We start from the raw sequence: 23,931 nt of genomic DNA, 5'->3' as shown, positions 1-23,931 counted from the left end.
TGTCTCCAGCTGTCTGAACTTACCTGGCTATGGAGCACAGATGGATGCGAGTTAAAGGGCGGGTGAGCCGTGGAGTTGGCTGGTGATGCCTGCAAGCTGGAAGTAGTTTTATGCTGCAGCCTGACACCATCGCTGTATTCAGCACAGTCAAAGTTGCTCTTCCACACCATTACCTGTAAGGTGAATATGAACTGTTGCTTATTCTAAAATAATACACAAAAGACAAATTACCAAGAATCTTTTCTATAAAGATTGAAATGCGCTGCATAAATACAGTTTTGCTTTCTCTTTTACAAGTTTGTTGTCTCAGTATTATGAGGAAGGAAAATGATATGGACCTTTGGCTACCAAGACACCAGCAAGAGAATCAACATGCTATATCTGGTTCAATGTTTTAGGACCAGTTAGAAGAACAAGTCATCACCTGTTCATCAGAACCTCCAGAGGCAAAGTACTCTCCTGTCCTGGAGAAGGCCACACAGGTCACTGGACCCTGGAGTGAGGGAAAGAGTAACAGAGATGGAGAATGGATGTGATAATACAGTAAAATCATATAGAGAAGCTTCCTGAAACTCTTAGCTGCAAATTGTTTGCTCAAGTCGACAAATCCTGATGAATAGATATATACAACAAGCATAGGCAGATCTATGCTTTGCAACTCTAGTTCAAATCTCATGAAGCGGGCTAAAACAAGTGGCCAAATAACTGATTGATCTCATGTGATAATAAACTGAATATCTGTACGTTGGTCAGAAAAAACAAGTAATTTAAAGACGTAACCTAGAGCTGTAGAATTTATAGACATAACGATTAATTGAGAAGTTAGTTGCAGCCTTTAAAAAAAAAGAAATAATCCCTGTGAAAATAGTGCAGCTATAGTCTATGTGTTGTATTCAGCCCATTCATTAATTTTCAAACTGTACACATAGTAACTTTGAATAATATGAATGATTAAATATTCTTCTTCTACCACGCAATATAGCTGCAGTGAAAGTGTAGGTGTTAATGTACACTGTAATAATAATAATAATAATAATAAACACTACATAATTTAACAAAATACAGAATACAAAAATAGAAATATGTATTCTAAACACACTTGCTTCAAAAGTTATATATAACTTATGTAGGTGGGGGGTTTTGTGTCTATAGATCATCAGCATTTAGGAAACTCTTCTTTAAACCATCGGAGGAAACAAAATTCTGCTCAGAACAGAAGCGCCTGCATGTGTGTGTGTTTGGGTGTGTGGAGGAGGGAGTGGGCAAGGGGGGGCCGTAGCAGAGCAATCAATAACAGAAAGCAGAGATTCAGGTGGGGTGAGGTCACACATGGTCAGAGCCAAAAAGGATCACCTGGGGATGTCAGGACTGTGGCATGCCGTGTGTGTGTGTTTGTATATGAACCTGGAGCGCAGACTCCAGCTTCAAAAACCGAGGAGTCAGACTCTCTCTTGGTTTATTCTTTTCTCTACCTCACAACACAAAAAGAACGGGGTCAACAATTACCGCCTGAGCCCTCTGACTGTGTTCAAAGAGAGGAAAAAGGGAAAAGAAACAGACAGTGAGGCTGCTGGGAGGAAAAAAAAAGAGCTGTGTCCTGTGGCTGGCACCCAGACAGGCTGGTTTGGGTGAGGAATGGTTTCCCAGAAGCACCTGAGAGAAGCAGACAATGTTGCTATGGCAACGCGACGGCCTGACAGACAGCATGTTCTGTCTCTGCTCTGACTAATGCCTGCTGCCAGGCTGGCACTTGCCATGGCCAGACACACACACACACACACACACACACACACACACACACACACACACACACACACACACACACACACACACACACACACACACACACACACACACACACACACACAGAATCTGAAGGGGCAATGAACCTGGCACATTTTATGTACTGATAAATGAACAGGGGTTGCAGAAACCAGACAGGCCCCACATGGTGCTCTCCATAAAGTTATGACTAACAAAAACAATTACATGCTTGTACTGGCTATATTTTGCACACTGTTATTTCTTTAAAATGCAATGTAAATTCACTACATTTATGTATCACTCATCTACACGAGATACTGTAACTGTTTCTTAGTGTTGCTATAAAACTGTAAAGATTGCAATGCTTCTAAAAGAATAATTAAAATTTCCACAAGCGTAAAAAAAAAAAAAGAATATCAGGAGTATGAATGTCTCCAATTACAATTAGGAAAGGAGATATACAGACATTTAATTGAAAAAGATCAAAGAGCACTAGTATCAGATCAGTATTCAGTATCAACTAATATGTTAAATAGCAGAATTGATATTGGGGGGAAAATGGGATAAGTGCATCACTACACATCTGGTCTTAGGACATCTAAATATGCATTTCGGTTAAAAATTCTGCCCTTTCCTCCTCCTGTAAACTGAATTATGTACTGAAAGTACAGTGTGGCTAATTAACCCCAGCAGGAGTTTGCTAACTTAAGATTAGAAATCATCAAACTCCAGGATTTCTTGCATTGTAATGAGAAGGAATCCATCATTCAACAAAAAACCTAAACACATGATACTGTAAAAGTTGAATTTACATAATACCAAGCAACAGAGATCGGCGGTGTAGTGGCTCATCATCAACCATGTAGGCAGACCACTCTGTATTTAGTCCCTGGTTGGTCCTCTGTCCGCAAGCTGCACAAAATTTAATCGAAACATGCAGTTTTATTAATAATGGAGATTTGGTAAGTAGATTTCACGGAGCACAGGCTTGTGGCTTTTACTTTCTCTTTTTTTCGAAGTCTTAGTTTGTTGTAGGAGCAGCTCTGCATACATGACAGCACAGAACAGAAAAGACGTCTAGCCCTCTGTTAAACGACTCGACTAAATTCAGTTGAAAAGTTTTTGTAGATTATAACCGTTGTTTTAATGTCATCTGATGGGTATAATTTCAACATAAAACCAGTTTTACAGGATCTCCTGGACAAATCTCTTGGCAAACGCGCTTAAACAGCAAAATCATGTTTATCCTCTCTTCACCCTCCTCCAACTCCTCTTTAATAGGGGCGATTGAGGTGATTAACTAGTGGCCACAGTTGAAATCACAGGTCAAGAGATGCGTTCTGGCCAAGGACTATTTCCCCATACTCAACCATTACAAAATAAACAGCTGTTAAAAACAACAAACAACAACAAAGTTATGTCTACACCACAACACACTGTGTGTATCATTACGGCCAAATAAATATGTTGAATGCATTCCCTTCCTAATAAAATATTGAATGTCATCTCCTCTCTCTCTCCTGCCTTTCCTGTCTATCTCTGCAGCTCTCAACATCAAATAAAGGAAAAAATGCCCCAAAAAAATCTTAAAAAAGAAAAAGATGATTTTTGGAAAAATACAAAACCTACATTGTTAACAACCATGTTTGCTTGCTAGCAGTCTACTTCTTTCTTGCCTTTGTTGGTGCATTGCTACATTTCTTACCACGTTACCACCACCACCTGTTGATCAGTGGAATAGCATGAAACCATCGGCAGGACTGTGTATCACATCGCTCGTATGCATACATGTGCGTCCTAGGGCACGTGCACGAGATACAAACAAAACAGGGACCCACTCTTAAAAACATTGCTCCATAGCACTCCTATTGGCCAAAAACTTCACAGGGTACCTTTAATAGAACAGCATGTCTATTTTTTGTCTTTGCCATACCTACTTTTCAAACTCTAAAATCAAGTCTCACCTGACCCACCCTATAACCAGCAGGAAAAACACTAGCATTTCAACTCTTTCATGGGGTCTTTAAAAGCTAAAGTGTACTTATGTTGAAGACTTTCTTCATAAAAAGTGGTGGATCACACTGTGAAAGTCAGTTGTCAGACAGAGGAGCAGAAAGACAAATGAACCTAAATTAGGCTGATTCAACCCAGCCAGGTAAGGTTCCCCTGAGGCGAGGTAAACAACACGTTTGTCAGATCCAACAGGAAAAAAAACACTCCCTCAGAGCCCTCATGTGTTTTCACATACAGTACATGCACATAGGTCTACACACATACGCAGAAGAACACATGTAAGCAGACACATAAACCTACACACCCACACCGAACAGGTGGGGTCTCTCCCATCTCAAGCTATTCGACTGGAGAGACAATTAACACCTTGAGCGCTCCCAGCACCAACAGATTGGCGGAGTCACCACTGAGCCAAACAGAAGAACAACAGAAACAGAGACAGAGTGCAGGAGATGACAAATTTGGAGGTGTGAAGAGAGAAGGGGAAAAAGTGCTTTTTTTATCTTGACAAAGAGAAGAGTCTTGGCAAGCGGTTGAGGAGAAGCACAGGTGACACAGACCGAATGAGAGACAGGCAACGTGGACAGAGGGATGGATAAACAGATGGACCACATGTGGTACTGGCAAGTCACTAATTTCCACAACTAGCCAGCAAGCCAGTCCATCAGCTGTTCAAACAAACAGATACAGTCAGTGAGCCGTCCGGCCAACTAGTCCAGCCAGCCAAAATGTGAGTACATGAGAGGAGAAAGGGAGGAGGTAGGAGCAAATAGAGAAGGACAAGGAGGAAAATGAGGATGCTAATGATGGTGGCAATGCTAAAACATCCACAGAACACACGGGAGAGGAGTGTTACATTCGGAGAAAAAGGACGGGATGGAAACAGAGAGGAGGAGGAAGAGAAGAAGATGAGAGGAGGAGAGGATCCAGAGGAACGGAGGCAGAAACACAGTTCTGTTTCCTTCCAACAACCATGAGATGAGTCATCATGAGTGGGCTGCCCGCTCGCCTGGCAAGTACTAAAATACACCAAATATAAAAAAGGAATAATACGCACACACATACACGCTTCAGACAATCAAACATGCACAGAGGAGATGTCAAACACACTCACACATAACTGTCCACACCAAACCACACACACAGTGGTACTCACACTCAGGAACAGCAGAGCAGATTAAAGACATGACCTATCATGATCATGACTGGGTAAACTGCACAGTTAGGCCTGTAGGATATTTAAACAGTATACGTGTGTCAAAAGTGTGTGTGTGCGCGTGTGTATCTACCTGGTGTCCGTGCAGTGTATACAGTAGCTTGCCCTCTACAAGGTCCAGTATCTTCATTGTGGAATCGCTGGACGCAGTAATGAGGAAATTACCACCCGGGTGGAAAGACAAGCTGTTCACCACACCACTATGGACTGGAAAACACACACACACACACACACACACACACACACACACACACACACACACACACACACTTTATAAAAGGACTAGAACAGACATTTTGTTACTCTAATTCAAACTGAAGTGTATCCTTGAGCAATTGGTTGTTCATCAGGCTTGTATTTTGCAGCTTTACATATTCACCTTTTCTGCCTGTTAAATAACATTGAATGATCATGAAAATCATGATGACAATAACAATGACTATGGCACAATTTAAAGACATTCTTATCAAGGCGATACTGCCACAAGTTTTTGAGACAGAGACAAAATACTATACATTATAAATATCAAATAAAAAGAAAATCAACAATATTGCTGGTTAATCCTAAGAAATTCCATACATTATTGATACTCTCAGAATGAGTCAGAGATGCCATGGGATCAGGTCAGTTATATACCAGCACATAAACGGTGGTTAGAAGTTCAGTGTCTTGCTCAAGGACACTTCAGCAGGCCAGATGCTTGCTAACATGGTTGCCTGGAGTCCACTGAAGTGCACTGCTGCTGTACATCACAATGCCTCAGTTGCTGTGTAACTTGAGAATGGCTTAACATCAGGTTTACATTAGTATAGTAGCCTATAGCTACTAATCAAAACTTCCACAGACCTGAATTATTCTACCATGTGATGACTGGGTTCTCGACTGAAACAAAATGAGGACAGCAGACATTTGACGAGCAACATGGTCCCTCTGCTGGCTGCAAGATGCTATGACACATAGAAGGTATATTGATACCATAGCTGCAAAGAGATGCTGAAAAGCTGCATCCAACTATACTGAGAGCAAAAGGAATGTATTCTTTGGATATGACTTAGGTTCAGATAGTGAGAAAGATAAAAAAATCCAATAAACACAAAAACAGGTGAATTAACAACCCAACTGCAAGCTAAGATGACTAAAAGACAACTAAACATACTACCAATTACAAATAATTCCCATGGGTATCTAACAGTAACCACACCACATTTTAACCACCATTTTACACTTTAGCTGGCACAATTGGTAATTAACTGCATTAAGTAAATGAAACACAGTGGAAAGGAGAAGAAACGAGAGAAGAGGAAAAGCTTTTATCTTCATGCCCCATCTCCTCAGACAGATGTGATTATCCATTATTAGATCTCACAACTCAAATCCATTTAAGAGAGCTGATTAGAACAATCAGACTCACTGGCAGACTGATAAGGGGCATCTACATTTGGTTTATTGAATATGCAAGAAATCATGAATCTTGATTACCACTTTAATCGTGATGCTTTTAAAGCTTAATTTTATCTTGGTGTTATTTCAGTAATTTCTCATAACCTCAGCTGTATTTTTCACTGTGTTTAAATGTGAGGCTTTACTTTAACTGTATTGCAGAGTCTTTGCCATATAAGCCTAAAACATTTTTCTCCCAAACACAAATATTGGGCTGTGGTCTTGCCTTTATTGTGTTAGGGATCCAGCATATTATAAAAGCCTGTAAAAGTCACCTGTGTTGTTTAAGCATAAAACTTCCAATAATGTAACAGCTATAAGGCATCATGAGTGGCTAAACTGAGAGTCTTGCAGCATGTAGTAAATGCTTCTATGAATGCTGAAGTATGTCTTTAGGGTTGATGCGGTTGTCATTTATTCATGCAAATAACAGCTTTGCATTAAAGCTACGAATATGCAGTGATTGAATGCAATTTGTGGTTTTGCTGTAGCAACTGACCGTGCTCTTCAAATGACTTCATTGTTAAATAAATACTTCCTTTATACTGTTTTTGAGGTGTCTTTACCTTGGTAGTGCTGTAGCATCTTATGGGATCTGGTGTCCCACACCTTGACAGAGTTGTCAGTACTGGCCGCAGCGATGCATGTTCCACTGGGATGGAAATCCACATGGTTTGCATAACTTGGGAAAAAGAAAACATGACATTTAATGAAATTAGGTCTTTGGACAAGCTTTTACAGTACTTAAAATTCATTACTCGCAGGTTAATACAACTAACACAAAACCTTTGTTCTAAAATATTACTTGGAAACACCCACCAGAGAAAATGTTTGACTTGGAATATTTTTACACGACACACACAGTAGATAATGCTCTAAATCCTCAACATTTACAAAAATACCATAGGAAACACTGACAAAAAAATATGGATTCTGCTTGTTGTCTCACTGCAATTCTGGTTTCAAGTGCTCACCCAGCATGTTCATAGAAAGAATGAATACACTCTCTGCTATTCTTGTCCCATAGCTTTATAGTCTTATCATCACTGGACGACAAAATCAAACGATCGTCTGGAGAAAACCTGCAAGAAATGTATAAATGTATTTATATGAAATTCTACATCAAAAACTGGCCATAATCTGAGTCTTCAGCTTCAGTTTTACTATTGACATGTATTCATTAAAGTTGTAAAACAATTCAGAAAGAGAAGTAGTATAGAATCTTTGTATATATAAATATAAATAACACAAATAACACAAATGCAACTAACAATAGAAGTAGAAATATCTGAAGCAGCTAATGATATAAATCTGCGAAAACTGTATGTGTGTGTGCATCGTACTTGGCACAGCGGACCCAGTTGATGTGCTGGTTGAGAGAGAAGAGAAACTTTTGCCTGTGGATAGTCCAGACTTTGATAGTCTTGTCGTCAGAGGCTGTGACCAGAGTCTGTCCGTCACCAGAAAAGTTAACGCTGCGCACGGTGGCAGTGTGAGCCCTGAAAGCTGTTGACTCAGCCTTCCTGTACACACACAAACACCAAGACAACACTAAAGTTTAAAACAAACAATCAAAAACCAGTGGGTGTTCAGAAATGCGTGCCTTCTTCTGTGCTGGCAGAACTGTCTTGTTTTGCTGCTTTTATGAGTCAGCGTCATTGTCCTTTGTGGTAGCTTTCTAGTGGAATACAATAATAATAACAATAATAATAATAATGATGAGAGATGATAAGAGATGTACTAAAAAACAAAGGTGAAATACTTCAAAACTCACATGCTGGGCACCCAAAGACGTACAGTCTTGTCTCTGGAGGCGGAGGCCACCAGGTGGCCAGAGGGAGAAAACTGAACAGAAATGACAGCATCTTTGTGTCCATCAAAACGATACGCTCGCATCTGAGGTTTCATGTTCCAGATCATCACACAGGAGTCCATAGAGCCTGTGGCTGGGAGAGGAGGGAGCACAGGTGAGTGAACTGAACACATTGTGTATGACTGCAGAAAACATACCACACAGAACATAAAATAAAAAGACAACAGCAAACAGCTGCAGCAAATTATCTGGCCACAGACAGACAAACACAGAGAAAAAAGAAGTAGCAGTTACCAATCTGCTTCGTGTTGCAGCTGAAGTCCACACTTGTCACAGTGTCCCTGTGACCCTTGAAATGTCTCTCTAGAATTGGATCACACTGTATGGAGAAAGTAAGTAAGTAAGTAAGTAGGTGGAGGCGGCTAAGCAATCATAGAGGGAGGACAGTTGATTCAGGTTATTGGGTTTGGCAGAGAAACTGATCTGTATATCATTGGCATAACAGTGATATGACATGACATGAAAGCGGCTGAACAAATGACCCAGAGGAAGCATGTACAATGAGAAGAGTATTGATCCAAGGGCCGACCCCTGAGGGACTCCACACAGCAGGGGAGCTGAGGACGACACATGATTATTAATACAAACATTAAAATATCTATTAGTCAAATAAGAATTAAACTAGTTTAGAGCTGTACCAGAAATGCCAACCCAGTGATGTAACCTATCAAGTAAAATGGCATGATCGATAATATCAAAGGCAGCAGTCAAATCCAGTAGAATGAGGATTGAGTATTCACTTTTGTCTTCATGCATAAGAATGTCATTTGTCACCCTTAGTAATGCGGTTTCAGTACTATGATTGTGACCTTCAATCAATTTCAGGAGTTGGTCTGTAATGATTTTTTTAAATTTGATTTTGGATATGAAGGGTAGCTTGGAAATCGGTCTATAGTTTTATAACTGGGATGGGTCGAAAGAAGGTTCTTTAAGAAGTAGCTGGACACTGGTAATTTTAAAATAGTCAGGTACAGACCCGGATGTGAGAGAGTTGTGGATGATAGCGAGCAGGCTGGGACCTAAGACAGGAAGGATGGATTTTAGGAATTTCGTGGGAACTTTATCACAGGGACTGGAGGAGGGACGCATATGCGCTACAGTGTCAAAAAGGATCTGCAGGGAGATAGGGGCAAATTCAGACAGTAAAATAGGACAGCTGAATGGTGCGGAGGGTAAAACAGTAAAATTGGACCTCAGATCTTGCCAATAAAAAATGATAAGAAGTTTTCACAGTCCATAGAAGATGAGGCAGGAATGACAGGAAGAAAAGGATTTACAAACTGATTAATAGTACTAAACAGAAATCTTGGATTGTGTTTGTTGCTAGTAATCAAGTCAGAGAAGTAGCCAGCTCGCGCATCTTTTCTGGTTCAGTGTTAACAAAAGCTCTGTCATATGGAGGTGGTGAACTTCGAGTTTGGATTTTTTCCATCTACGTTCAGCTTTTCTATATTCCCTTCTTTGTTGTCTGATGTTATCATTGATCCAAGGGGTTGTATTAATAACTGGGACAGCCCTGGAGGTGAATGGAGCGGAAGAGTCAAGGGCAGATGTACACAAGTCATTAAACCAACTTACTTGGTCATTAAGATTAGCAAAGTGAGGAGGGCAATTAACCAGACCAGAAAAGTAGCTGGAAAAGTTGGCAACATGAGCAAACAACCCCATAATTGTCATATTTGCTAAAAACTGGTGACATTCTCTGAAATGAGTTAAAGCGTTTGTGCAGCTACCTGTATTCTGTTTTCAAGACAGCTTGTAGGCAAGTAAAGCAAGGTAAACTTTTTGCCTGTAAAATACAACAATTGTCATAAAAATGCTACTGAGAATCCAGCTACATACATTATGTAGCCAGAAGCATTAGGACAGCAGAACAAGGTGTGTGTTCACTAAAACACAGGTCTTTTTCACTCTAGAAGACATGTTACGGTAGGAAAAGCACAGGTGTTAATAATAACATTAATGATGGCTGAATTCCATTTAGCTGCTTCAGTTTCAGGGTCCTGGTGTTGCGCATGCTGGCTCACTGTCATGGCTTACTGGGACACTTGAATAGAACAGAGCCATCATTAATGTTATTAGTAACACCTGTGCCTTCCCTACTATGACAAGTAAAAATGTCTGCTGTGAAAAAGGCCTATTATATGCATATATGATTGTTAAAAATCTCCTTCCTAAACCATGGGGATTAATGTACAACCATAACAGCCTCCACTCGTCTGGGAAAACAGTCCACAAGACTTTGAACTAATTCATGAAAAACAACCACACACCAAAACGTACATAAAAAATGTGGACCAGTTTTGACCACATAGTGCATTTTCTACTACAAAAAAAATATTGGTTTGAGTAGTTGGAAGCACTGCTGCCATGGAGTGGCGCTGTTTCACAGTGTACTTGTTCCTAGACTCTGAAGCCTGTTTAAATCCAGACAGACCAACCAATTAACACTCGTTTTGAGGATAGAAGTAATGCTGAATTCAGTCGTCGTCACTGGCTGATCATGAGAAACTAACATTTGGTGGTGTCTTATTTTGTCTCCAGTCCACAGATGTTATCTTATAAACGATGCCAAACAAGGTAACACGTCAAAAGCAGCGATACCGTAGGTCTATTCCCCTGTGCTTAGCCTGCCAGGTAGCAGTTCCTAATTTGTGCCACCACCAACAATCTCTACCAGTCAAATTACCTATTTTTCAAGTATTGTGTTGTAAAAACTAACACGAATTTTGCCGTTGTCATGCTTTTGGTCTCTAAATCCTATTCAAGAATGCATGATCAGTACGCATCGTGACCGGAAGTGCTGCCTGGAAAACTCTTTTCAGGGTGCAATGCTGCCGTTAGAACGGCAGGCTGAGTTACCAAGGAGACGCGAGCTGTGGTGCTAGTCACTGCTAGCCGTTAAACTCGGAGGGAGAGTAGAGAGGACTTTCGGTGCCGCATGTTTTTGTGTAAGGGGGCATTTGTAACATGGCAGAGCTGCACATTATAGGCCAGATCGTTGGGGCCAGTGGTTTCCCGCAAAACAGCCTATTTTGCAAATGGGGAATTCATACGGGAGGAGCATGGCGTCTTCTGGCTGGGCTAAAGGAGGGTCAGACCCAGGTGGATATCCCCCAAACAGGAGACATGGCGTACTGGAGTCACCCGATTGATCTGCACTACGCGACTAAGGGACTCCAAGGCTGGCCAAAGCTTCACCTCCAAGTGTGGCACCATGACTCTTTCGGACGCTGCCAGCTGTACGGTTACGGGTACTGCCATGTCCCCTCTAGCCCCGGACATCACCGGATAAGCTGTGCAACCTGGAGGCCGCTCGGCACCTGGCAAGAGCAGTTGGCGCAAATGTTTGTCGGCGGAGGTCCCCAGCTCCGCACCCCGGACCTCGTATACAGTGGGGCGGACAGATACAGACTGCACACTGAAGCCATGGGAACAGTGGAGCTGGAGCTAGGCATTATCGTGAGACACTTCGACAAATATGGCGTCGAGAGTTAACACGGTGAAATGAAAAGGACTTTAGGATATTGTGATGGATTATATATTATACAGGCGGAGGTCTGACTTGTTTTTAGTAAAGTTTTGTACTTTTTTTCTAAATTGCGTTTGTGTTTGTATGTATCACTTAGTAAGTGTATGTAAATAAACTATCGTCCTAACGAAGTTGGTTCCATGTTGATATGCGCCCCCCACCCAGATCCCTGCAACACATTACACTGCCCATAAGTCATATTTTACTAGCTTTTTTTTTAAATACATAGAATTGTATTTTGTGTATTTTTCTGAACTTGGATGACATTCATAATATTTGCTTATGAGACAAAGTTGGTGTAGCAGCAGGTTGAGTATTTTTCCAAAGTATTTTTCCAAATCTAAAACACTCATAAACATGTGAATAGATGAAGTAAATTGTGGCCAGCTATGGAGATACAAGCAAGATACGAATCAGTGTGCTATAAGAAAAAAAAACTGCACTATAGTTGTTTAATTGGTCCAAAGCTTGATAAACTGATTCAAACTGCTGAAAGTATTTAAAAAGTTCTACAAAGACCATCTACACAAAACAACTATGCTTTCAGGATATAACAACTCCCACTCCTACTTTATTCAGCACCATGCCAGTTTTCAATGATTTCACTCCATCCTCCATACACAACCTAACTACAACCTAAATATGACACTTAAGCAGCGTACACGAAATTATACAATACAAACTCTTAATAGCACAATTTACTGCAGTGAGACAATGTAGTTACTTTTAAACTATTTAACATACAGACAACATCAATTTCATGACTACATCGCCTATGTTTATTACACAAGTGTAAATGTAGACAGATTGCAGTAAAAGCATGGCAGACAGAATAGTAATCCACTTTGACATTGTGTGACCCCCCATACACACACACAAAAGTATAGTTTTTTTATTCATTTTATAGCGGGTTGATTTCTATTTCTGAGGTTTTAGTTGCTCATAAGCTTTGAAATTAGTTGTGCTGTATACTTAGCCTGTACTGACTTAAAACGTACTGTAGACATTTCCTGACATACACTTCCATTTTGTGACATGATTACCAATTTGTCCCAATCTGGCACTTTCCGTCATAGACACCTGTTTCAATTACAGATCCTCCCTTCTAACTCAAAAACATGCCTGAAATAACTTTACGCGACATTTAGCCTCGAAGATTAAGCCTTGGGTAAATTGAGACAGTTCCCATATCATTTAAAAGTAATTCTGTGTTGCTACTATCTAGCTACTTTTACTTGTAGGTAGCGACAGTGAAGCTACAAACGAGGAACGAACTTCAGGCTCAAGTGCCACCCAGCTGCTAACGTACACTCACCAGTGCAGAAGTCATCTTTCTTGATATCGGAGACAAACGGCCGGTGAGAGCGACTGTTTTAACCGTTACAACCGTTACTGTACTCCAATTCTTTATTAGCTTGAATGAGACAAGCGATATTGTGCTGTTAGCTCACCGGCTAGCACTAGCTTACAACTAGCTGTTAGTTGCTGACAACAACAAAGTTCAGTTTACGCGCCGCGATTGGGCGCTGAGCGTCTGGTCAGACTTCTTAAAGGGAAAGTTGCACCGTTAATAACGTTTCTGTGTAAACCGCGATGTCACAGAAATACTATTGTACACGTGTGATAAAATAAAATGCGACACAGCTGATTAATCAAGACTAAATGTATGATATGATATTCTAGATATTCAAGTGAATTTTTTCATTTTAAAGAGTAGTGACGCAGCGTTACCGCCAGGTGTCAGCAGTGTACCACCGCTAAAAGTCTCTGCCATTATGGCTGTACTGTAGTGGTTTTATCAAGGATTTTTATACCAAACTGATGCACTAAGTCCTTGAGAAATATAGAAGGCTTTTAAACGTGGCATTTTCTGTAGTAGCCTACATCTATAAACATAGTCTTCACTGTAAACAGGGGTCATTTTTCATAATAAGCATAAGAATAAGCAAGAAGAAAATATGTGATGGGTTTTGCTTTCAGCCAGTGGTGGAAAAAAGTGCATTTTTACTCAAGGACCTATAAGTACAAATCTGAGGTACTTGTACTTTGCTTGAGTATTTCCATTTTATGCTACAGCTGTTGCTAGTTGTTTATAACATATGATGCATTGTTATAGATTCCTTACAAAGCATTTATAATTTGGATCCACCTGGCCAAGCTACAGCATTAAGATACAGCTTACGTGTCAATGCATCATTGATAACAATCAAATAACATAATAATATAACACTGACCTCCGTGCTTCATAATGTGTACTATTTTGATACTATTAGTACATGTTGCTAATCTGTATTTTTACTCTAAAATTGGGTCTTTTACTTGTAGTGGAATAATTTAAAGTCCTATGTAAATGATGAGTAAATAATCTGACTCCTTCTTCCACCACTGCTTTTAGCACATGCTACACTGAACTATTTTACTAATAGTTTGCATGACAATGGCTGCATTTCCCTGAGGGTCCCTGGGGCAAAAATGAGCTGCTGGGCCCCTTTTAAAATCCTGCTCCTCACACTCTCTGTGCAGTATGTAGTTTTCCTAGGGGAGAATACTACTAGGTCCATATGTGCTGTGTTGTAATTTCATTAAACACATACATTTAGGAATATGGAACATATACTGTAAGTAAAAAAGTGAAATAATGAAGATCTTAAAACTATTTTTCGCACAGGTTCTGTCCTCAAGACAGTGATTCAAGATCAGGTAGTAAAGCAGGACCCACCTTAAGGCCCTTATCATGCCAGTTAATATTGTGTTTTAGTGGTACATATTCCCAAATTTTCAGTAAACTAGCACAAACCACTTGAAACACCTTTTAAGTCTGGAGCTTTCAGGCCTCGAGGCACTTCTCTGGTAGGTAATCCAGCTTTGTGTATCACCTATGCAAATGTTCAGTATGTTGTCACCATATTAAACACATAGGTCACCTAACTGAATAAACTGTTTATTAAATTAAATATTGTTTGTTTTACACAATATCACCTGGCATACTGCCAATAAGAGAAGTCTAAAAAAACATTTATTCAGAACACAATATGTATGCCGTTCGCTTGGCTACGAAAATGTAAACAGGTGTAAAGAGTAAACAGAAACTAAATACACAAATGCTGATTTAAGTATTCAAGTGTGGTATTTCAAGGGCAATTCACTCAAGAAATAACCCATTGTGCTGACCTATTCAGTGTCAACAAAAACCCTTTCTTTAACCAAATCCCCTGTGGCCGTTTCAGCTGGAAGGTTGCTATGTCACATAGCCAGCAATTCACACCACAAATACTATCATAAGTTCCCTTCCTTACCCCATACTTAGTATGACAGGCTGTAATTATATTGTTTTCACATCATTTTCACACCATGTAGTCATGTTTTGGTTTTAGGATGTATTCGCAAAAAGAAAGAAGTTAAGAAAATACTCAAAGAAGTTCAATATTTGCTTGTAAGGCCTTTTGCAGAGTATTCAAAGTCATTTACAAAACCTACTAAACAGATGTGAGTTCAGATAAGGCTTTTGTTAAGCTGCTTAACTCCTTTTTAAAGATATTTACTTCCTTTTAAAAACTATGTTGCGTGTGAGTCAAGGATCGCATTCCCTGAAGGTGCTAATTCCTGTTCAACCCAAGAGAGTTGTCAGGAATTTCCTACATATTGTACATACTATAATAAAAGCAGGTAGTCGTTTTGAATTTAATTGCTTTAATGGAAGAAACAAAACATGAAACAAATTTCCCCTTCTGCCAGCCTCACACTAATTACAGTAAAGCAGACAGCTAACTCCATATCAGAAATCAGAAATACTTTGTTGATCCCCAAGGGGAAACTCTTTCTCAGTATGACACACACACATACGTTTATATTGTCTTATGAATAGTACAATACTGTACACTACACACTTTCTATGCACAGCAGTGTAAAGCAAGACCATGCAATGCAACCTATCAACATGGTATTGATCACGTGATGGGACCAGTTCGTACTTCTTGATACTTGTAAAAGCACTTGTTTCCAGTCAATGATAAATACGAGGAGAAGGAAAGAGGAAGAGAAACAAATGAATAAACTGGAATCCTTGTAACCACAACTAACGATTCATATTCATTAGCTGTAAAAGGAGTGAAGGGTTGTGATTAACAAATCTAAGTGTTTTACACACACACACACACACACACACAAACAAACAATGAATCATTCAGGAACAGAGGATGTTTTTAATGTTATTTGCTTTATCTGTTGGAGATATTTATTTATTATTCTTTGAGTCTTTTATGACCCTGCAAAGGGCTCTAATCTTATCTCCCTTACTGTCAACTTTCACCAGACTCCACGTGATTTTTGGTAGCTAAGAAGTGTCATTGTGTAGTTCTTTTGTTTGCCATAGTGCATAAAGAATACTCCGACATTTTTGGAAATTTGCGTATTTATGTACTTAATAAGTTAATTTATTTTTTGACTGTGGCTAGTTGTTTCCCTGTGCTTCCAGTCTAGCTAGGCTTAGCTCTTGCTAAGCTAGGCTAAGCTAGGTCATGCACCGAGGGACAGTATCGCTGTATTGAACATACAGAAATTAAACTGATATTTATCTTTAATCTAACTCTCCATAAGACAGCAAATAAGCACTTTCCCAAAAATTTCAGAGCCGTCCTTTAACAGTCTTGCTGCTTGTTGGCAGACTAGTTAATTATATCTTAACTGTACAGTTCCACATAATTAAATATATTATTTAGTTAATTATCTGCATTGGTGAGTATAGGGTCTACCTGACCTGTAAGGGGGAACCAAGTTTCAGAATGCTCTAAAATACAGTTACAGATAAAATGTGCTGTTGTCATTTTAAAATAATACAGTGGGATTTTAGTTTAAAGTGACCCAAAAGTAATTAAAATCACTACCTACATATAATAAACTTATATGACTAAGTTAAAGGAATCTGCTATTTGTAAAAGCTGTAATTCTTTCCTTAATTTATGTTCCTCTCTGTCCCTGGGATTTACAGATTTAAAAAACATGACATCAACCAAAACACTGCAATTATTAAAGCCCTGTGAGGGCTGAGCTAATGTTTTTGACTGGCAATAGAAAATTATCTCACAACAACTCATCTTCCTTTGAAATAATTAGTCTGAAACCATGTTTGTCATGTGAATGGCTACTGATGACAGCACAATCTGTCATCAGTAGACAGATCTGAGTCACACAAACAAGATCTGAGTCACACAAACAAACAGTTTCTTGGTTTTTACCGTTCCTGAACATTTATTATTTGAAAAGCAACTTGGTTCCTTTTGGAAGAAAGCAACAGATCCATTATGTTTGATAGCTTTTGTAACTCACAATAGATTTTTATAGAATGAATTAGTTTTGTGAGAGAAACATTCCACAACATCCTTCTTCCTCAGGTTTTTAAAGACACGCCTTTGCTCTGTCAACTCATTCAGAGCCAAACAACCTCAGAGAGGGAATTTTTGCTCCGTTGTTCCTTAACTTTAAGGCGTAACTGTCAGGCAAGGCTACAATCACGACAATGCTAGCCTAGACAAAAATGAAACTATGTAGCTCATGAATGAGGAAATGTGATTTGCAGATCCACTGAACTGTTTATGATTGCGTACGCGGATCTGCATCATTGCATTGTTGTCTGTTACAACATGGTATGGCTTAACAGTTGTCCAATATAAAAGAAGAGGAACTTTTTGAAAATATATAGGCTACATGTCCCATATAGACACACGGTAGACAACACAAAGAAAGAGTAGTATTTGCTCAGTGCATGGTCTTTGAAGACCTTTTGTACTACTAATGCAGTTAAAACAGAGCTATTTGTCTGAAGGGTGTGTATAAAGGATTTATTAATTTAGGTGTATACTGCATGTGCAATTTACTTGTACTGAGGAAAATTCCTAAAGGCAACAAAGGCAATAAGGTTGACATGAAATGTAATATTTTCCAAATTCATGAAAATGTCACCATTATTTATGACTGCTATTCAAACCTGCAAAGGGCTCTAATCTTATCTCCCTTACTGTCAACTGTTATTAGTAATTTCTTTACACTGTCTTATAAAGAGGAAAGGACAATATCCAAAAATCAAAGCACTTTTCAATGTTTGAACCATACCCGTGATTAATGTAAGTGTCACATGCAGCCTCAGAATTCACAGTTCAATTATTAACAAGGCTAATTAACATTACACAACAAAATACTGTGTGAAACCCTCTGACTTGTTAACACAAATCTTATTTTTGCATTAATCAAACCCTGTGGATAAAAAGAATTGGAAATCTGACAGGAGAAACCCATAGTGGTGATTGATCCTGTTTTAGGACTATAAACAGTAACAATTCCATACAGAAGCTAGAAACAACAAAACAATGCCAAACAACCATTAAACTGGGATTTATTTTTCTCCAAAACCTATTAGCTGCAGATATTAACCATCATGCTGAATTTCACATCACAGTCAGGACTGGTCTTTCTTCAGCTAAAAGTATAATAATCAAATATGTGCTTTAACTAGATTCTGATTTCTACTTTATGATAGTAACTCTAGACTTTGATGGTACATGTACATGTGTTTCATCTGTGTATTAAAGCTATTTGAGGTCAATGGCAATATTCTTAATTTAGTAAATAATCAAGTAGATTTTTGATATCCATTTGCAAAATATGAGTTTTGGCTTCAGCAGTGACTCATTCCCACAACCGGAGCTGATCAATGAAACAAGTACTGACAGATATTGACAGCAGTTTAATTAATTTGGAGCACACATGCTGTACTATGCAGCTGTACTGTGCTCTTGCTGCTGCAGCCAGGAAGGATGTATTCTTATCTTTGTGATGACTTCTGTGAAGGAATGGAGGAAAAACTATTTCCAACTGTTTTTGTGCCTGAACACCTAACAGTGCAATGTGAACTGAACAATACTAATCAAGATAACTGCCCACACAGATACAACACTCTATTAGGAAATTCAGTAATTCATTCACACTTGGATAAATTGTCAAATGAAGTCATTACGCAAAAACATTGTAATGTTACTTTTACCCTTGTTTATCAGGGTAAAGGTTCAGTGTCTTTTTCACTTATTTGCCTGATACCCTTTTACCTGCATGGAGAAGCACACCCAATCATAAGAGCAAAATCATAATGCTACTGAAGTTTGTGATACCTTCTCACCCAGAATGATATCAAAGGACTCAGAAAGCACCGTTTATCCTACCACAAACATTTAGCACACAGTGCACTAAAACAAGACTTCTGAAAAAGAACTACAAGGTTTTTTATTGATTGTGAAATCAAATTCATACATGAATGACAATGTTCCACTCTTATTTTCCTGGGCTATTAGGGTGTTAGTATTGCGTGACAGGCAAATTTATTTTTATCAGCAGGCTTACTGTAAAAAAAAGAAAAGAATAATGGTGTGTTGCTTGGCCTGCAGGGAGGAAAAGGAGGACTGCTGCTGTGGCTGTTGTCTTTTTATCAGCCTTTGGTGTCACGCACATGTATTTACACTGTAAACACAACAATGCTCTCTCTCTCACACACTGAAAACATGCAATCAAACACACAGCACAATATAATACTACTTTATTGCTTATGTGCAACAGAAACTATCAAAACATAGATCTTTACAGAAACACAGAAAGACCTACAGCTAAGATGGCCAGCTGCTCTTGGTTTACTGGTGTTTTTAATTGTGGGATTGAAATGTCTTGACTTTAAAAATGACCCACGTTTTGTAAAAATCAGTTAAGGTTAGTTTAAGAGTTAAGAGTGTAATGAAAAGTTGAATGGCTTTTTCCTAAAACTCCAAATTCCATTGACTTTGTTTTTGGTTCTTAGGGTTGGAACTTGTTTTGGTAATTACTATACTCTCTCTATATATTTGACTGGAAATGAACAGGGAAGTTTGACAAGGACTAACTACTGTAAAGTTACCAGCAATCCGATACGACAACCTCAGAGAGTGACATTTATTAACAGTATGTTACCTTTACACATACTTATTCCTGGTGTGGCTCCAGGTGGGTGTGGGCAAAATCTGACTCCGGTTTTAGAGGTTGCAACAGGCAACACATGGAAGATACTGACCATTCTTGACCAAGAATACTACTACCACTGCTAGCATAAGAAAAATAATAAGGACCATGATCAACTAAAACATCCAAGGTCACTTTGACAGAAAGTCAGGGTAAACATAAACATGTATTTCCTCGACCTATTATACTTAAATAATAAATAATAGGTTACTTTGACAAATAGAGATCAAATTCAGTTCAAATACAAGAAATTAAAACGTGTTCTCCTTTTCAGGGTTGTCACTGTTTTGTTACCTAATCTGTAATGTCCTTGTAGGTGTTTCTAACTAAGAACAGGGGGACATGAAAGGCCATGAAGGGAGGGGAATATCCAGCTGGTGAGCCTGGACGCTGGCCAGTCATGTCTATGTCCGTGAGAGTGTAGCAAGGCCAATGTGATCCAACAAACTCCTCATGCACTGCAATCAGTATTCAGATCCACCGGTTTACATACATGGAACTGTCAAAATAATTGGTAATGCTTTATTTTATGGAAGGGAAAATAGAGACAATGTTGAACTGGTGCACTTCCAACTAAATAATTACAATTGCTACTATAACCCGAGTCTTTAGTTAGTTCACATAAGGATCATGTCAAATGTCTGAACATGGAAAAAATGTGAAATTTGTCAACATGCAAGCGTAAAATTCAACATTTACGGAGATTTAAGTTTCGAATAATAAATGCATAATGAGTGAATATTTACTTTGGTTTAAATTAAGCTTTTTTTATAAGGGGATTTGTAATTTCCCTATAATTAGTACCAAATTACAGTTAAGTTCCTTTCAGGATACTTCCTAGGAAATTAATAGGTAATTGTGGACTTGTTAAATAAAGCGTTACCAAATAGTATTAAATATCTTATTTATTCTGCTTCATGCTGCAGGCTCTGGAGATGGCTTTCAAAACGGAGCAGCTATTTTAACTGTTATTGTTTGCAGCCTTTGAGCTCTGAAAAAGCTGAACACATAATGCTAGCCATCACCTAACACAGTAAACTGTGGAGTGTGTGTGTGTGTGTGTGTGTGGTGTGTGTGTGTGTGTGTGTGTCTGTGTGTGTGTGTGTGTGTGTGTGTGTGTGTTTGTGAGGCAGATAATTGCCCCTCATTCCTTTCTGTTTTGTAGCCTCTTAGCTTCCAGAGTTTCATTCCTGTCCATGTTCCAGTAAGCCAAAGAGGAAACTTCTATAAAGACTCACAATAAATAAACAAAGCTTGTGAATGTAGTTCCCTGTATGTTGCACCCAATGAAGACTGCAATTAGCTAGTAGTATTCCCTTAAAAAGAGTAGTCAGCATCAGTTGTGTAATAGGTGATTAGTGACCAAACAAAACGAAGATTAAACAAAGAATATAAGACGAGAATAGATGGATAGATTAGTTTATTAGATTAGTCATTCTCTGCTGCTGTGCTACAAGAACAGATGTGTCTCTAGTGATCTTTTTCACCACAAGAGAAGTTTGAATTGTGCAATAGCCAGTGCAATAACCGCTTGTTCTTGGTGGTCAATGTCAATACATTTATACAGGGAGGAATCCTCCAGTGCTTCAGCATGACTCGACGCTGCCTGTGTTGACTGTATGACCCAAAGGAGTCAATAACACCCATTAATAAATTCAATAAAGTTACAGAGTTTACTGCCTTCTTATTTTTGATTTATTTTATTGATTATTTGGTACTGGTTTGTACTGTATACAGGAGGTGAGTTATATATACAATGGGACTGAATGGGCCTTCATAGTCTTTAATGCATTATATTACTCATAATAACTCATAGACTGTAATGATTACTATAATGATCTTATGTACACTTAATCATTATGCAATACTGAGTATTTTGAAGTATAAATGGAGTTCTTACTGTAAATTGACTGAATGGGCCTCCAGAAACTTTAATGCAATATATAGTATAACAACTGCTGCACAACTCCACTATCTCTGTCCCAGCAATGACATAGCACAGACCTCACAAGTCCTTAAGGATCTTTCTATACACATGTGATTGCACACAATTCATGCAGACACATACACTCTTCACCTTTTAGACCAGCTGGAACAGTGAAACAGTCACATGGTAACAATGCTGCAGTTATCTGGACCCGGATGGAAGCAGCAAGGCAGATAATGAGGTCTGTGTGAAAGACAACCAAAACATAAAACACCTATTCTTATTTAAATAACTATTTTCATTAAGCCTTTAGCTAGTGTTACATTAAGACAGAAGCCACAGCCATTTTGACAATATCATTTCAAAGTCTTTCTTTCAATCGTGGAAAGCAGAAATGATACCTCGGTCTCAGCTTGTGCATCACTTGAATTTACATTGTTTGGGACTATCTGCCTCCCTGCAGCTATCTTTAAACTATGTTGAGCAAAGGACACTGACCCCACTAAAGTAACACCTCTATCTATTCTAAATCTTTGAAAGCCAGAGAAGGACAGAGGGATGAAATGATCATGTTTCATTTCAAAGAAAATTAATACTGGAAGATGACACTGCAGTCTTAATAAGGGATGTATTGTTTTCAAAACCCAGCTGCAACAAGGGAATCTCCCTGAGGAATGTTTAAAACTTTGAAATATAATGCTGTTTTAATCAGTTTCATACCAGACAGCCACAAAGACACATGATGACAAGGTTATAGATAGAGATTTCATAAGAACAAAACAGTGAGTTGTGTGTTCATGTGTGTGTATGCAGGGGCATAGCACAAAATTCTGGACCCTGTACATAGGCATCTCTATGGGCCCCTCCCCGCATCCACAGCTATTCATTCTAGTATCTTTGTGGGCCGCCTCACATGAGGGCCCTGCATGCTTGTTCCCCTTTGTCCCCCCAGTCCTACACTCCTGTGTGTATGTGTTAAAAACATATCTGCAGAACATACTGTAGGCTCCAGCTGTTTGTCATTTGTTTGTCTCTATGCACCTTGCTCTCTAACGTAATGAGGAAGTGACCTTTCTGAAAAAAGATAAAGCTCTAACAGACAACAGCCTTCAATCAGTTGAGCTGTCTGGTTGATTTCTTAGTAGCCAGGGGGCTGATCACTACTGTAACTGAAAACAATTACTGGGGCAAGCACAGACTTCCTTTTAAAATGTTGTTTTTGTCTCTTGCATGACCAGAGCATGACAAGCTTTTTACTTGATTTCTTTTAGCTGTATTTTCATTTTTTTTGCTGTCATGTAGGAATAAAACACACTAAGCCATTGTTCAGCTTTATTAATTTCTGTCTTTTTGAATGATATAAATTGGCATCAATTTAGAACAACAATCTTGCTGCAGGTGGCAACCAGAGGAAAAACTACATTAGTTTCCAGAATTGGGCTAAACTATTCATATATCCACTGTTATGTTTGTATGTAGCTAGCCAGTTTCAAACTGGGGATTAACTAAAGCGTGTCACACCATTAAAACTTAAATGTCTTAGTGGGTAAAGACCTTAATAATCTGTAAATCGGTAGCTAGCAAATATTTGTAGTGTTTTTCAATCAAAAGCAATCAATTCTGTAGTCACTGTAGCATCACTAGCTAACATAACTTCCAAAAATTTTTGGAGGTCAAACGATATATTAAACAGCCAATTCTTTAAATTTGAATATAGGTATGACTTTGTTTTATTTATATCTCCATATATAAAGAAATATGTGTATTTCAGAGTTAGTAACATTAGTATTCATGCAGATTAGTTGGAAATATCTGCTTAGGCTAACCTAATTTCTGAAAACGTCAGCAAACTCAAAACACAACTCTGAGCTTTCAGAAAATTTCCGCTTCTGAGCATCATTAATAGCCCAAGAGGGGGGCATTCATATGGACTCTTCTCGTGAACATGGGAAACACGACCCCATTTGCAACAACTGGTGCAACCGGCTCCTGCTGCGTTCTTTTCCTACCCTGGTGTCAATACAATTAAACAGAGTCACTGAAACCTCTGATAACTCTACAAAAATGTTGACTGAATTGATTTAGCTTGGTAACAGATCCTTAATATTTTCTATAACCATGACAACTGGGTG

At 38.8% G+C, this 23,931-nt stretch overlaps 2 protein-coding genes across 3 annotated transcripts in view; one reads left to right on the top strand and one right to left on the bottom strand.

Annotated features, from left to right (window-relative positions):
* The window catches only part of poc1a (POC1 centriolar protein A), a 40,614-nt gene extending 27,231 nt beyond the window's left edge, over positions 1-13,383 (bottom strand). The window contains exons 1-9 of one of the 2 annotated variants that reach the window (XM_044171650.1): positions 13,154-13,383; positions 8,541-8,625; positions 8,208-8,379; positions 7,777-7,956; positions 7,408-7,515; positions 7,000-7,115; positions 5,067-5,200; positions 425-493; positions 24-173 (exon numbers count right to left, since the gene is read on the bottom strand). In XM_044171650.1, the coding sequence (XP_044027585.1) occupies positions 24-173; positions 425-493; positions 5,067-5,200; positions 7,000-7,115; positions 7,408-7,515; positions 7,777-7,956; positions 8,208-8,379; positions 8,541-8,625; positions 13,154-13,168 (1,029 nt within the window). In that variant the 5' untranslated portion in view covers positions 13,169-13,383. The remainder of the gene's footprint in view (positions 1-23; positions 174-424; positions 494-5,066; positions 5,201-6,999; positions 7,116-7,407; positions 7,516-7,776; positions 7,957-8,207; positions 8,380-8,540; positions 8,626-13,153) is intronic. The other variant, XM_044171641.1, reaches the window with a different exon arrangement.
* b9d2 (B9 domain containing 2) lies at positions 9,154-11,969 on the top strand. Its single transcript, XM_044171663.1, has one exon. The coding sequence runs from the start codon at positions 11,277-11,279 to the stop codon at positions 11,802-11,804; it is 528 nt and encodes a 175-aa protein (XP_044027598.1). The 5' UTR covers positions 9,154-11,276; the 3' UTR covers positions 11,805-11,969.
* Positions 13,384-23,931: the final 10,548 nt, after the last annotated feature.

The sequence above is a fragment of the Siniperca chuatsi genome, linkage group LG2 (genome assembly GCF_020085105.1).
Source record: "Siniperca chuatsi isolate FFG_IHB_CAS linkage group LG2, ASM2008510v1, whole genome shotgun sequence".
Lineage (NCBI taxonomy): Eukaryota > Metazoa > Chordata > Actinopteri > Centrarchiformes > Sinipercidae > Siniperca > Siniperca chuatsi.
This window is presented reverse-complemented; position numbering and strand designations above follow the sequence as displayed.

Bases quoted from the DNA above. Each gene is read 5' to 3' on its own strand.
- b9d2 (XM_044171663.1), top strand. From the start codon at position 11,277: ATGGCAGAGCTGCACATTATAGGCCAGATCGTTGGGGCCAGTGGTTTC.